Below are 15,816 nucleotides of genomic sequence, written 5' to 3'. Positions count from 1 at the left end.
TGTAGCCGGGGATCGGATCGCCAAGGTCCCCAACTCGCACTGCACCCGACCCCTATGGCCCCTCCTACAGGTGGTGAGCCCATGGGAAGTTCCCAATATCGCTAGCCCATTTACAGCATTTCGATCCCTCTTTCAAGAGCTACAGAAGTTCGTGTTCTGTGACAATATAAGCACGAACATACCAAAGGAAAGAGTAGAATCTCTTCTTTTAGCCAAAAAATAAATTTAAAAACATTTTTAAATTGATTTTTCCGTTCTTTAGTTATCAGTATGGGTTGGTTTTGTTCTGGGCAATTATTTTGATTGATATTGAAATCACGATTATTCAATTGATTTCAAAGCCAAAACTTGAGTTTAAATATAACTGAAAAGAACAACCAGAAAATATACTAATAACAAGTAAAATACTAATAGATTCAAATAATCGCACTAAAAAAAACGAAAAAAAAATCTCATGTGCAGTGTTTGAAATCAACTCACCGATTTCCATCTCGATGAACGTGGCCTCCTCAGGGAGCGCTCGAGGAAGGACCCCCGGGTCACTAAAGCTGGTCCGAAGTAGCATGGCTATGACAAAGAGGAAGAGCACAGCGGCGAAGACTGGGATGGCGGCGGACAGGTGGACAGCCAGGTACGGACATCTAAGGGGAGGGGGGAAAAAAAAAAAAAAAAAAAAAAAAAAAAAAAAAAGAGCATGAGTAGTGCGACGCACCTTTTCCTCCCACCCATAAATATCGACCGTAAAAAGGCAGAACAACATATCGTCCAACGCTGGTCTGGGCTCGAGGTCGTAAAGTGTGACAGCATGAAGTCGGGGCTGGGAATAAATAACATCCTGCCACACTGCCCTCACGATCTGGAGGACTGGAGACACCTTAGCATAAATCACCAGGCCGGGCACGACCACATAGTGCAGTGGAACCTCAATGAATACGCACCTAAAATTCTTAATTCTGTGTAAAAAGAAGTAAACCACTGTTTCGTATAAGGATGGAAAAACAATAAAACCATCTTATATGGGACAGAGAAGGCGAAATGGACTTAATGGCTTCTACACAAAGTGTAGAATAGTCTGTGGAGTGTCCGCCCACCCATCAAGTGTTCAAACAAAACAATCTTTTGTTATCTGCCATTTTCTCAAAATATGTGCTCGAGCGGTTCGGAATTTTGCCGTGTTGTGACACAACATTGGGGATAAGTTGCAAAATGTCACGTCTTGTGACTCTTGTGGCAGCCGAAGAACCACCAGCTTTTGGCGTTTAAAAAAATTAAAAAACAATTTTGTCAGCTGTTATTGTTAGCTAATTTAGCATTTTCTGTTAGTCAGTTCGCAACGTTAGGAGACCAATGCGAACATGTTTTCGTAGCATGTCCAGTTATTTTTTTTCCCTTCTCAGTACGAGCACGATGCAAGTTGATAAAAATAAACGGGTAAAGGATTTCCTTGTGCCAAGTTATCAAATCAGCTATTGTATATCACTGACAGGTAAGCCTACACGAATATTTATACTTCTAATTAAGTACAGAGTACTTATGCCACCTCTGACATAGTTTTTGTTGCACATTTTCTATCAGCAGCTGCTACTATGCAAAGAAGACCATTGGCATTGCCATCCACCTCCCACGTAGCATGGATAATATAGTCATAATGTCACATTAAAATTGCATTTCTAGTTATTGTGGCACATCCTGCACAAGTCGCATTATTGTGGATCATCAAGGAGCTGAGCGTTCGCTTACGTGCACGCTCGTGACGGCCTGGGGAGAAGAATACGGGAGGATTTTAACGACCGCACAAATGAATATCTGGCTATAAATAAGTATTAACCGATGTTATAAATTAATTATGCGGTACAAGAGGAAGCCGTGCCATCAGCAGCATCAATTTGGGCTGGAAAGCGAAATTGCTCTCTTTGGTAGTAGAAATTCTGCCCTTCACTGCTGCAAACGTGAGAGGTTTTGAGCATTTTCAGTTCCTCGGTCCATCCATTCTCGAGACAGCTCATCACGTTCCTGGAGCGGGTCGCCAGTCAATCACGTGGTTGAAAAATGTTGACACACAACCATTCATAGTGCGTGATGACAGGACAGGACAGGACATTTCAATTTCAACTGAGCAGTGAGGAGCAGGTAGGATTAAATAAGCTTCTTTCTACTCCTTGTTGAACATGCTTGAGTTTTTTGTTTGTTTGTTTTGCTGCGTACTACCATGTTCAAAATAAACCCTTCATTAATTAATTCATATCCACATCTATGGCAAATTTCTTGTCTTCCAACACTCAACCTTTTTGCTGTGGCGTTCCAGTGCTAACACCACTTGGCCATTTGTTTCATTTCATTTGAACGCAAACCTTGTGGAAATGTCCTCATTTTCTCAAATACACTTCATGTCACAGTTAACAACCTTCACAACAAACCATCTACAACCATCGTTCCTCACGTTATCCATTTTTGACTATCATCAAAGAAACAAACACGTCGCATTTGTGTGCAAGAGCCTCGCGTCATATCACATACAGTTGCGTTAATGTTTGTAAGCTTTTTGTAAGTTTTGGTTTGTAAGCGCACTGCATCACAAATGGAGGTTTTTCTCATATTCAATGTATGTTGCAATGTAATCAGAGTAACCTCTTCATGCTACGACGACACAGTAACATATTGTTGGTAGAATGTAATTTCCAATTGAGGACTGTTTTCATTTAGATGACAGAATTTTTTATGCAAATACATTCTGCAGGTTGTTATTGTTTAACAACTGAAATAAGATGCTTGCACAAGTGTGCACAACGTCTTATAACCGGGATGTGGGTGCAGGGCCGGCTCGCCCATAGGGCGAGATTAGTAAATGCTAAGGGTGTCGTGGCCTCTAGGGGGCGCCAAAACTGAGTACAATTCACATTCATCATACAGTAATTATATTAAAACGAATTATGACTATTAACTCTTTTTTTCGAATCAAAATGGTTCAACATTAAGGAAAGGAAAAGGGGTAAACTGAAATTAATATACACAATTCATAAAATAAGACACGAGGACTCACGCGGAATAGTTTGAAATCAGCGTTCCGGCCCAGAACATTAAAGCGACGCACCCGGCTACTGATGCTAGCAACTCGGCTGTTTTTCTTCTGCTTGAGCTGAGGCCTTAGACAAGGTGGAGGGAACTATGAACAGTTCAAAATAGCAGTAAGTGTTAGTGCATAACCTTTAGACTTCGGCTAGAAAGCGCTAAAATGTCAGGAAACGCCTACTAGAAATGCTCAACTACATTCGGGGTTAATTAGAGGCTCTTTAGTTGTGTCAGGTGTGTGCTGACTCAATTATAACCGGGTAAGCACACTTGTGTACCCAAATTAGTTTTGTTTATTTTTACTTCCTCTCTTGAAAAGATTTTTTTTTTTTTTTTTTTTTAATTAAAAAAAATTATTTAAAAAATCAATTAAGTTGTACAGGTTATAGGTCACATTATTGGTGGAAACGGGGGTGTGTAGACTTTTTATATCCACTGTATATCACAGATTTTCACCTGCTGGGGATGGCTCTGGAACATATCCACCACGAAAAACATAGCAAGCTAACCACAGCAAAGAATCAAAGTCCACCAGTTTGTGCTGATTAACAAGTATGTCCGAATACCTAAACACACACAACTGCAGAACCGGTCTGATCTGTCTGAATTTTCCCATGATACGAAACAAACGTCAGCGTTCAAACAGATTGCAAGTCATTTCCTCCGGACCGAGCGTCTAAATGAGGCGTGGGCCATTTGTCAGAAGGCAGCCCGTTGATGAAGTATAACGCCGCTAGTTGAGCGGCCGTCGTCCGAGTCACGCGCTATCATCGATTCCCATCAGGCCTGCGCTTCCTGCCGGCACCGCTTCCTGGGCGGCCGAGGAGCAGGCTGACGATGCTACGGTGACACTATGAGGTCATCATTCACACAGTGAGCAGAAAAAAAATCTGAACTGAATCACCTGCTCCTAAAAAGGGGGGGGGGGGGGTTCATCTGTAAGGCTTTTTGAGCTTATCAGTGCGCCCTCTTCTCACTCATCTTGCTAGGTCGTCATTTGGGCGTCTTGTGCAAGGTCAGATGCATTTCACCAATTTATTAAAGTCTGTGTTGAGAGTTATTCTCCATCTTCAGTGGCAAATCGATACCTTAAATTACTTGCAATGAGTCATTATTATATACAAGGTTGAACATAATCTGTTCAGCGATGCTGGTCCACCTCGAATTTTCCCCATGAGAAAGAATCTAAATTCGGGGGGATAAATAAATAAACATTCGGTGTCAAACTGCTGCAATCACAAAGCTTGTATTACCTTGCATGCAATTTTTTAAGTTTTTAAGTAAAAAACCAGTTCACCACAGTTGACGACCAAAAGAGTAATGTGAAGGCAATTCTCGTTACAAATGAGCCTCACGTGCCATATTTAGAGAATTTAACCAATGTCAAATGTAGCAACAAAAAAATATAATAATAATAATAAAACAAAACAAAAAAATAAAAACAATGTTCATTTAATTATGTATTGCTTGCCAAACTGAGGTCTGGTGAGGTCCGCTGACATCTTGAATGACAATTTATCATGACGATTCCTCATTGTGAATAACGGTTGCAAAAAGCAAACGCGCACACCGATGTTTGCTGAGCTGATGCCCCCCAAATATACTGTTGAAATGCAAACTGTACGACTTCAGAGGTTTGCTCTATAGTGAATTGACAATATTTCTTGCTACTATCTATTATCTGAAAAAACAACAACATTTCAGTGTCAAACTGCTCCTATGATAAAACTGTAATTTCATGTAAAGGTAAAAAAAAAAAAAAAAGATTTTGACAGCCTTAATTTAAACGCGTACGTAAGGTGATTCGTGTGGCAAATGTGCTTCACGTGTTACTTTCTAACATTCTTGTCGTCGCACAAGAGGAAATAGAAGCTAACCACTGTAAAATCTTCAAACAACAAAAGAGTTTATCTTAACTTACGTCACCAGAAACATAATTAATGTTGGGGCTTGTTCTTCTTTGGATTAAGTGTTGCAAAAAAAAAAAAAAAAAAAAAAAAAAAAAAAAAAAAAAAAAGCAAAACGCGTACAGTTAATCCTACATTACTTCCTGAACTGACATATCATGTGAGGTGACATGGTGCTTCATCAAGTAAGTCAAAAACGTCAAAGAAAAAAGCAAAACACACAAATGGAGATAATGATGTTAATTTGAAACGACAGTAGAGGACCTACTCTCCATAGGTATCTTCCTACCTACCAGTATACCATCTTTGAATATGGTTTGGCTGACGTAATTCTGTACTGTTTAGAAATGGACGTCACCTTGCTGAGAATCCTCCAATCAGCCGTTTATATTGCAACCATAAAAGCCACAACAGACGCGTTCGGCATCGATGTTCCTTACTTCCACGTGTTTGCCCAATTATGGTTAGGGTGCGTCTACCAGGGACTTTGAGCCACAGGGTTCTCTTCGCAAGCAAAACATCCATCCGTTTTCCGTACCACTTATCCTCACTCGGGCCGCGGGTGTGCTGGAGCCTACCTCAGCTAAGTCAGGGCGAGAAGCAGGGTACACCCTAAACTGGTCGCCAGCCAATCGCAGGGCACAAATAAACAAACGACCGTTTGCACTCACATTCCCACCTACGGGCAATTTAGAGTCTTCAATTAACCCAACATGCATGTTTTTGGAATGTGGGAGGAAACGGGAGATATTTACTGTACATACACGATATAAAAAGGACACGCCCCCCCCCCTCCCCCCACACTGACATGAAATCAGACGAAACTGTTATTTCGATTTTCTAAAATTATTTCTATTTTCTAAATGCCAGAATAATTAGAGGAGGATTTCCTGAGGCAATTTTTCATTACTTTCTTCAAAGTCCGAAGTTTACATGCAGTAAGATTACTACGCCTTTAACAATTTGGGGAAACCAAATGTCATTTCTTTGGAAGCTTCTGATGGGTTTATTGACATCATTTGCGTTTATTAGAGACATACCTGTGGATGTACAGTATTTGAACTAGGCACACTTCAAACACAGCTTCTTTGTGTAACATCATGGAGAAGTCAAAAGGAAATCTAAGCCTTTACTCCAAAAGAAACATCACAAAGCCAGATTACAGTTTGCAAATGCACACGGGTACAAGTAACTTCATTTTGGGAGCCATATCTGACGAAAAAAGAATTTAACTGTTACTGAACTTGGAGGAAAAAGAGGGAAGCTGGCAAGCCTGAGAACACCATTCCAACTGTGAAATCAGGGGTAGCAGTATCATGTGGTGGGGTTGTTTTTCTCCAGGAGGCACTGGTGCACGTCACAAACTGGGCGGCATCACGAGAAAAGAAAATTAATGTGGGAATACTGAATCAACTTCAAGACATCAGCCAGGAAGTCAAAACTTTGACGCGAAGCATACTACCCAACTGGTTACAAAGTGGCTTAAGGGTCATAAATTCACAATGTTTTGGAGTGGCCATGCATATACACTTCTGACTTTGAATAAAGTTATTAAAAAAATGCATTATTCTGGCATTTCGCAATTAGAAATGATTTTGGTAATACCAATTGACCTACAACAGGAAATGTTTAGTCTAATTTCATGTCAGAGTGAGCAATTTGTTTTCGTATTTTTATATAGTGTACTTTGTAAACATCTACTTTTACTTAGAGGTGGCCTCTTAAGGTAGGACATAAGTAAATAAAACCACACACTGGACCCAGGTTTAAAACACATTGTCAAACCACAGTGACTCATACATCGATATGAATACTTCACCGTTGCAAGCGCTGCCCGACTTGCCGGAGTCCTGCCGTCATGCATAATGCAACTGGCTGTGCCGGGACACGACCAGCGGGGCTTCTAGCCTGAAACAACGGCGTCTTATAAACATTTGTACCCTCTGACTGTTTGTTTCTTTTCTCGGGCATTGGCTGGAATGGAAGAAGAAAAAAAAAAAAAAAAAAAAGGAGAACTAAAACTACTGCCTCATCGCAAATGCACCTCGGTAAATATCCGATGAGCGTGGAGCTTCTTCGACTCACAGCAGCTGAAAACTCACACAACCTTTGTTGGTTTATTGCAAACTTCTCAAATCTGTACAGAAATATAATTGACACCGGGCATTGAATCATGTTAAGTGCAACAGAAGATATATTTGTCAAATAAATACATTAAACCTGCCCTATTCGCAGGGGATAGGGACCACGTAGGTGCTCATTTTGCAACTTTACCTTGAAAAAAGAAATGGATTTATGACGATTTGATTTAAAAGGAAATGCATCTTAAGTGCACATGTATGTCCCCTTCATAATCTGACAGACATCCGTCGCTTGTTAGCTTGAGCTTTTTAATAAGTCACTTAGCAGAGCAAAAACGCAGCATCAAAGACTAACTTCCACTAACAACCCTGGCTAAACTTAACTCCTACCAAATGTGCAAAAATCTTAGAACAGTCAAAATGCATCACTTTAAGATACTTCTTTGACACCTAGTATCACTTTCCTATTAGCATGGGCTTTGGTGACATCTCAAAAGCACAAAAATCACAAGGAGGTGATTTTGTTCAGCAAAGAGCTCAGGATAGAGTTCTGAGTTTCGATGGGCATGAAACTATTCAAAGATTGCAGAAATATAGTACCGCCGGAAAAGCGGTTAGACTTGGGAAATGATAACACTTTTTATCAGATTTCTTGTACGGCTCTTTGTGGACTCAGGTGTAAAAGTAGCCCAAGCAATGTGGGGGGGGGGGGGGAGGAAAAAAAATAAACGAGAATGTGCACTTTCAACTGGCAGCTCTTCCATTTTTGCATGAAGGCGTCCTTCAAAACTCTTTGAAAACCTAATCCAGAGTATATGAAAGCGGCGAGTCTGAAGCTTCAGAGGATTCAATCTGTTCCCCCCAGTTTAAATCCATCTTTCTTGTTATGCAACGTTTGAAAACCATATGAGAGCGTGAAAACATGCGAGCCGGGGTCATGGGCCTTTTTATGAGATTAAATATAGGATTGGAGCGGTTGCATCATACAATGTCCACGAAGTGAAACGAAGAATAATGATCAACTAGGTGAGTTAATATATCCCACGTAAAAAAAAAAAACATTTTTTTTTTTTTTAAACTGTTTTTTTTTTTTTTTTCCCCGTGTGGAAAAGTGGACTCGATTTGTCTGGCAACCTTAAAAACAAAAAGAAGAAAAAAAAATCAATACACAGTAAGTGAGAGAGAAAAATCTGACTACAAAAAAAACAAATGACACCTCCAGAGGAAGCCAGTGACAAAGCCTGTAGATGTGTGTTGGATAAATGCAGCAGGGCATAAATCAGTTTACTGAGATATGAGCAGAGCCCACCCGCCGCTTTGCGATTGGCCGGCCGGGGGGACAGGAAGCTGAAGGAGGCTCTGGTGTCGGTTACGAGATGTGCAGCCTCTCTGCGGGCTTGGCCCTGCATGCCGCCGCCTCCTCCACTTTGCTTTTCCTCACGCAACACGCCCCGAGCGGACAGCCGGACACACCGAGAGCTTCCGCCCGGTGACACGCACGCACAGAGGCGAGCGCAGAAGCTCCGACGTCCTGGGGCGGACAAACATATGACGCGCGCTTATGCTTCCGCCAAGCACCGTAGCAACGGGCTTTACACACACGCGTGCTCACTAATGCCCAACCAGAAAGAAGCGCTTGCTTTAAAGTCTTACGTCACAACACGTCATTCGCCAAAGCAAGCACCTCTGATGCTGCATTCAGGGCTAGTAGAAAGTGGGAAATATCCCACCTGAAGATGACAGGGTTCGACCTTCATGCGAACAAAGTCAAATGTGAATTAAAATACGGTTGACAAGGAGGGTAGAGCAGTAGTATTCGTTTTATTTGCGTAGTGCTGTGTTCAGACCAGATCGGGGCAGCCAATCAACTTTGAGAATGGTGAGCAAAGGCCCACCTGGGGGACGCGACGTCACGCTGGTTGCTGTCGCCGGACGCGAGAGAGTGTTTTGATATGGATGCCATTTGTTAATCGCTATAGACGGATTACATCGTTTTGCATTGGGTTAGCATTAAGCTATCAGACTTTCCTGAGGCGAACGTATGTTGTTTTAAAGACGAAATATGCAACTCCTCTTGTTTTACGTTTAGTTTGACTGTAAACTCCAACTGTGAGTGACAATAAACTGTTCGAAGACTTTTTGAAGAACAGTTCACTATCTGCAAAACCGCTTGTTGTCAAGTTCGCTTCCACCATCTAAGTGCTCGTATCAAAAACATTTTTGCGTGCAAGTCAAAGAAAACATTTTTTTTTTTTTTTTTTTTAATTAAAAATAAAACATACAAAATGATCAGCCAGGCAACGGCTTGCATCTCAAAACACTTGTGAGTCGGGTCACTCATAGGTCAAGGCACCGCTACCTGCCAACCACGCCAAGCCAGCGGTTGGCAATGTGGCTGTGCAATGAAACGTTGCGCACATGCGCACCGATTGATCAACTGATTGAGCTTATCCAAAATGGTTGTCAATACCCCTCATCGGCGTATGCGTCACTTTTACAAACAGTAATACCCCCTCCATCGCTGAGGTTACGATCCAACCAACTCTGCAATGAGTGAAAGCCGCCATGAAGAAATACCATATTTAAATATACGCATGGCCATGCCTTTAGAGCACTTGAATTTTGCTAAGGTCTTTAAACACACTTAGCACAATGCTAACATGAGACTACTGCTTTCAAAGTATAAACAAAAGGACAATTTGAGACTATCTTAGTTTCTTGGAACGCAGTATCAGTAAGCGTCCAAAGCAAAGGATAGACATAATGCCAGAGGGTATAAAACTAACATTTGAAGCCCACAAGAGCTGTGAAGAAATCGATTCAGCCCAGCAAAGCAAGCAAATAACCTGGACGCACTTTCTTGCCGTTTATCCTTTTTCCATTTGTGCACCCGGTCCCCCGTTTCCACAATTGAACGCTAACGAAAGCGAGGTTCCCTTACAAACGGAGCCCACAGCTGCTAACAAAAGAGAGACGTCACGTCGGCTTGCCTGCCGTTGGATCAAAGCCAGTCAGGAGGACACTGTCTGCTCTGTTCCGCGCTTCTCGGCCCATGCATGGCTCGACTTTTGCACACAATATGGTGATTTTGTATTGCAAGGATTCTATAAACTCCCATCACCTGTGTTGGTAAAGAACAACAACTTCCGATGACCGCATGTACGCTACTACACAATATAAACAGTTGCTTAGCTGAAATGTTAAGCCTTGGGGTGTTTTTTCACAAAATGTCTTTGCAATGCGGTCTTCTGATGACTTTTAAGATTACACCCACGCAGGTCTCAGCCTTAATATGTATCCCTCCATCAGAGATAATTACGCTGAGCTGTACAGTGGTATGAACGTGGCACACTAACGACTCTCCAGCTATTAGTCTGTGCAGAGCCTTGCACCATCATTATCATCTCGCTTCTCTGTGCGCAAACAGCTCCTTCTAGCAAACCACACAAGATTTCCCAACAATGACATTCTGGCAAAATGCTGAATCTGGACGGAGTGGCCGCTTCAACCCGTGTACAACGCAGCAAGGATTCTCAAAAAGGGATGGTGGGTTCCGGAGAAATTGTATTTTTCGTGTCCGAAAGGAATTTGCCTTTTGGGGAATGTTTTTGTGGGATATCAAAAATATGGCTTAAAACAAAACAAAAAAAGACACAACTTGATTCTTTCTCAACAAATCTCCTCGGCCCTTTGCTTTTGTCTGCTACTCGGGATAACTCCTTCTCTAATTGGCTGGCAAGTTTTAGTTAAAAATATCTACTCAGAAGGTAGTAAGGGCCAAGATTCCGAGGGGTTCTCCAAGTCGACGCGTCAAAATTACCATGACGTTTTAAACGGCATCATTTGTACTAAAACTTGACTTCGGATAAATAGGGCAAATGGAACATTATTCGTGTTGATGCGTTTAACAAGAGGCTCAAGGTTTTTGCTTCAGCTTTTAACTGATTTCTTTAGACATTGTCTGATCGACTCACTTGCTTATTCATTTATCTATTTATTTTTTGTATCCAATGTTATCGCATCTCCTTTTGCCCTTCAGTTTTGATCCTGTTCTTTGTAGGTTTTACTGCGATCGGTGTGCCCGCGGGGATGTCATCCTGCAGTTTCCCCGGACCGAGGAGGGAGGCTGGGGGGGCTGCGCACAATGTGGGGAGTCCCACCAGGTCGTGGTGGTCTCACTGAGGGCATCTTCTGTGGCACCTCTGGGTGCGGGTGGCTCTCAGTGCCTTGCCGTGTCTCTATACTTTTAGGCAATAGGTGGCGTGTTTGTGTGTCCGTTTTGATCCCTGCACAGCAATCCGTGGGCGCAGGTCAGCGTACAGGAGAGCTGGCAGACTGGTCCAAGCGGGAGTGCTCGGCGGGGCACACCAGAGCAGGCTGTCCGGGCACAGAGCGCGGAGAGGAACCACAGGAGTCCGGCGAAGCTAACCGCTGGCTAACGAGTGGCGAGGAAGTAGCGGCGGACAGCTAAAGGCTGTTTAACGACTCTTTCGGGGTCGCAGAGTGTTAGATCGGGTAAGCCGGTTGTTACAAATGGCTCCAGCGCTCATATGAGGCAACCTTTAGTAAAACAATAAAACTAGGTACAAAATAGAGAAAACCGCGACGGAGGCGCAGCAGCTGGCTAGCTGTGCCGCCAGTCTTCCTATGTTGTATTACATACTGTATGTGCATCTTGTGAAAAGCTTGGCTTTTAAACTTGCATTAGTTATCATAATACCTAATACATCCGAATACGGTTACCGTTTATCTTTGTTCCTTGTGCAATTTATTGCAGTTTGCTTCAAACTTTGTATTTTGTAATATTTATTTATCATATTAACATTCATTACCACATAGACGCATACAAAACCCTAACCCTTGTTTCCGAGAATAAAGGACCCCAGGAATCACATCACCTGATTATTAACATGTTAACTGATTTTTAAAATGTGAGAAACCCCAAGCATGACGAGGAAAGAAATTCCTACCAAACTTGAACACACGCACGCGCAAAGTTTTGCAATCGGAAATTTTGAACAGGTCTCGTGTATACTATTGACGGCCCCAACTGTTTTTCGAGCAGATCGGGAGTAAAACTCACTTTTAAATACATCCCACACCGCAGCAAAAAAAAAATAAAAATACATTCGGAGTCATATTTGGACAACACTGAAACACTTTTAACAATTACAATTGTCAGCCCCGAGCAGATGGGGGAGGGGGGGGGGAAACAAATCACTGCTAACACACCTCACACCACAGGATAATCACTCAGGATCATCTTTCAGAAACATCCTCAAAACCATTTTGAACATCTTCAACATTTACGATTGTCGGCCCGGAGTGTTTTCCAGGCACATTAGGAAGGGGGGGGGGGGGGGGGGGGGGGGTTATTATTCTTATTATTTTGTGAATAATGTTTTGAAGGCATCTGATAATCAGGCCTTTGCTGACTTTGATCACAAGGGACAATGCTTGAAACTGGGCCCGATTGTCGATATGTGAAGCGTACCCTGAAAAGCCCATGATGGCCTGTTTGTGTAAAGTGGACTGCTTCAGTGTTTCTTGAGATGTGTCAGAGAAATTCCAGATCTCCGGGAAAGTACATTAACTACATGTGACGAGATGAATTGTCACATTCAACTTCCAACTCCTCTAAAATTCAGCATTGCGGATGTGTCCGGGAACGTTTCGGTCAATAAGTGGCATGGCGATTGCAAAAATAAAAAATAATGGAAAATCCAGGGACTTACTCGAAGGCGAAGAAGAGGGCGCAGGTCCCGATGATGAGGAAGAGGGTCAGGTAGAAGACGCCCTTCTGGCGGGCCATCATCACTCGTCCATCGCAGCAGAAAGTGTTCTTGCCCGGCAGCTTCTCCCATTTCCGCACCTTCCTGCTGCTGATCATCACCGCCGACATGACGCTTGTTGACGAGCACACTTCAGCTACGTTTAAAAAAAATAATAATAATAAAATAAAAATTTAATCCTACTGATGTTACTCACTGAGCAACGTGACACATTTCTGCATGTTCTAGGGTTTTTGGTTTTTTTTTAAGGAAAAAGAGAGAGAGAGAGAGAAAAAACGATAGAAAAAAGGGTCGCAGTCACATTGTCGTCAGCGGCGTTGATTTCCACTTTGCGGTCCTTTTCTGCGGCAGCTCATTCCCACGACGACGCCGAGAGCAACCCGGGCTCCTTCCTTCACGCCCTTTCTGGAAGAGATGAGACATTCATCCGCGGGCGCTTGCTGCAGACCTTTCCCCACCCGCGGAGGAGCGAACCTTGACCCCGGCTGACAAACAAGTCCACGCTTGACCAGGCAAGCGTTGATTTACAAAAAAATAAAAAATAAAAAATATTTAATTAAATAAATAAATAAAAACTACCACTTCATCTTCTGATGAAAATATCTAAGATTAAACGTTTCAAATATACCTGCGTGGCAAGTGAAAATAGCCGATTCGTGTGTGTGCTGCTTGTTCAGCCGCAGGACGCCAGATTCACTCACTGTTTGATTCAATGGCAGCAGGAAACACGCCTCGATTGAACTCTCCCCTTAAAGGGCCAGCACAGGTAGACGCTACTAGTGCAACATGGAAAACAAAGGACACAAGCTGGCCCACGCTATTAGGCCGCAAGGGACAGTACACCTGCACCAGCTAATATAATAGGACTTTATTGCAGTGGTGCACGACCTTTATTAAGCTTCGGCACATATTTTACATGTCACAACCAAAAAACATACCCCCCCCCCCCCCCAAAAAAACAAAACAAAAAAAAAGGCACAAAAAGTGCACATGGGTCATTCCAGCCATGGAGGACATTTTCCATCCATCCACTTTCTCCTCACTAGGGTCGCGGGCGTGCCGGAGCCTATCCCCGCCATCTTCGGGCGAGAGGCAGGGTACACCCTGAACCGGTCGCCAGCCAATCGCAGGGCTCATAGAAACAAACAACCATTCGCACTCACATTCACACCTACGGACAATTTAGAGTCGTCAATCAACCTAGCATGCATGTTTTTGGGGATGTGGGAGGAAACCGGAGTGCCCGGAGAAAACCCACGCAGGGTTAAAGATGAAAAGAAACTGTCCTGTGTTGTCCTTTAAAGTTAAATACAGCTGAGTTGTGTTTGATTGCAATGCATGTGTTCTACGTCGTATTTCTTGCAGTGATTCTTTCGTGTACCACTAGAGAGAGGCCACAGACCACTAGTGGCACTTGTACCACACTTTGAATATCACTGATCGAGAGGAAGAGGGGGAAAAAAAGTGAGCTCCGTGACTCAGCAGAAATGACATGATCAAGCTAATTGCGCTGACCATGTCGTTCGTGCCTGAAGGTTAGCCCTCTCTTCTATTTTCCAAATTTTTTTCAATGTTTTCAGCCATCATGTCGTGTCACTCGAGCCACTGCGATCCTGTTACTTGTATATCAGGAAAGAAAACTATATTAATATCACTTTTTATTTTTAATTAGATAGTTATGCTCTTCCAGTATACCACATATGTCAAACACGGGCCAAATTTGGCCAACGATGTATTTATATTTGGCCCGCAAGACCATATCAAATGTGCCAGTATATAGTACATGCGCCACTAATATTCCAAATGCCAGGAATGCTTTGCTCGTGTGTCGGCCCATCGGTCTCGACAGGCGTGCGCCCCTTCCCTTTTTGTTGCGGTCGTTAGCAACTATGCTACCGGTCCAAATGTTTAATTCTGGCCCACCGTGAATTTGAGTTTGACACCCCTGCACTACACCATCATACATGATCATTATTTCTGTTTTGGTGGTGTGTCATGAGGTTTTTCTCATGTCAAATATGTGCCTTGGCTCAATAAAGGACACAAGTGAAGTGAAACGCGGTAACCAAACTTTTCTTTTGTTCCATCCATTTTGTATTATGCTTGTCCTACTTAGGTTTGCAGTCGGCTGGAGCTAGAAAATAATGACGTTTGGAACTGTTCAACATTGCTGCTTATTACACAGCACATTCCGACTGCACACAATTAGAAAAGGATGTATGTTTACCGCAGTATGATTTGTCGTTTGCAGTGGCTGTAAAGGCGGCAATATTTACTGTAACGGCTGCTGAGTGACTTTAATAGTGATGCGATGAAAGTTCAATATTGGCTCAGCTCGATCACACGGCCATTAAAGCTTTCATGCTGAATGCATAAGAAGAGAGAGGAGAATAAAGAAGGGGGTGGCTGAACCTTAAACGACCCAAAAAAAAAAAAGCCACACAACACAACATTGTGGATAGTTCTATAGTTTGACAAGTGTCCATTTTTTAAAATTGTTTTTATTTTGACGACTCTGGGTTCAAAATTGTAGACAGCTAAAGTTAACGATTAACTGTTACATTAAGCAATTTAGTAGAACGCAGACCTTGCAGTGTTAGATTGTGCAAAAAACAAAATAAATCCTGGACATTGGTAACCCCTTCACGAGCAAATACAAAGCAAATAAAATATATCCATCCATTCATATTCACACAGTAGCAAATTAGAGTCTTCGATGAACCTAACATGTTCTTGGGATGTGGGAGTACCTGGAGAAAACACACACAAGCACAGTGAGAACACGCGAACTCCATACAAGTAGGCCGGAGCTGAGATTCAAACCCGGGACCTCTCAACTGTGAGCCAGATGTGCTGACCACTACTTCGCCGCGCTGAGAAAATAAACAACCATGTAAGTATACAAACATGTGTGCAACATCAGAGAGCATCATCTTCTAAATGACAGTTATCGTAAATGGTTATATT

The 15,816-nt window shown here is 42.6% G+C and overlaps 1 protein-coding gene across 2 annotated transcripts in view; it reads right to left on the bottom strand.

Moving 5' to 3' along the window:
- zdhhc9 (zinc finger DHHC-type palmitoyltransferase 9) overlaps positions 1-13,559 on the bottom strand; it is a 31,170-nt gene extending 17,611 nt beyond the window's left edge. The window contains exons 1-4 of one of the 2 annotated variants that reach the window (XM_061686666.1): positions 13,478-13,559; positions 13,151-13,254; positions 12,793-12,985; positions 481-641 (exon numbers count right to left, since the gene is read on the bottom strand). In XM_061686666.1, the coding sequence (XP_061542650.1) occupies positions 481-641; positions 12,793-12,959 (328 nt within the window). In that variant the 5' untranslated portion in view covers positions 12,960-12,985; positions 13,151-13,254; positions 13,478-13,559. Of the gene's footprint in view, positions 1-480; positions 642-12,792; positions 12,986-13,150; positions 13,353-13,477 lie in introns of both variants that reach the window. The other variant, XM_061686665.1, reaches the window with a different exon arrangement.
- Between the last annotated feature and the right edge of the window lie 2,257 nt (positions 13,560-15,816).

Source organism: Phycodurus eques, chromosome 9 (assembly GCF_024500275.1).
Source record: "Phycodurus eques isolate BA_2022a chromosome 9, UOR_Pequ_1.1, whole genome shotgun sequence".
Taxonomy (NCBI): Eukaryota; Metazoa; Chordata; class Actinopteri; order Syngnathiformes; family Syngnathidae; genus Phycodurus; species Phycodurus eques.
This window is presented reverse-complemented; position numbering and strand designations above follow the sequence as displayed.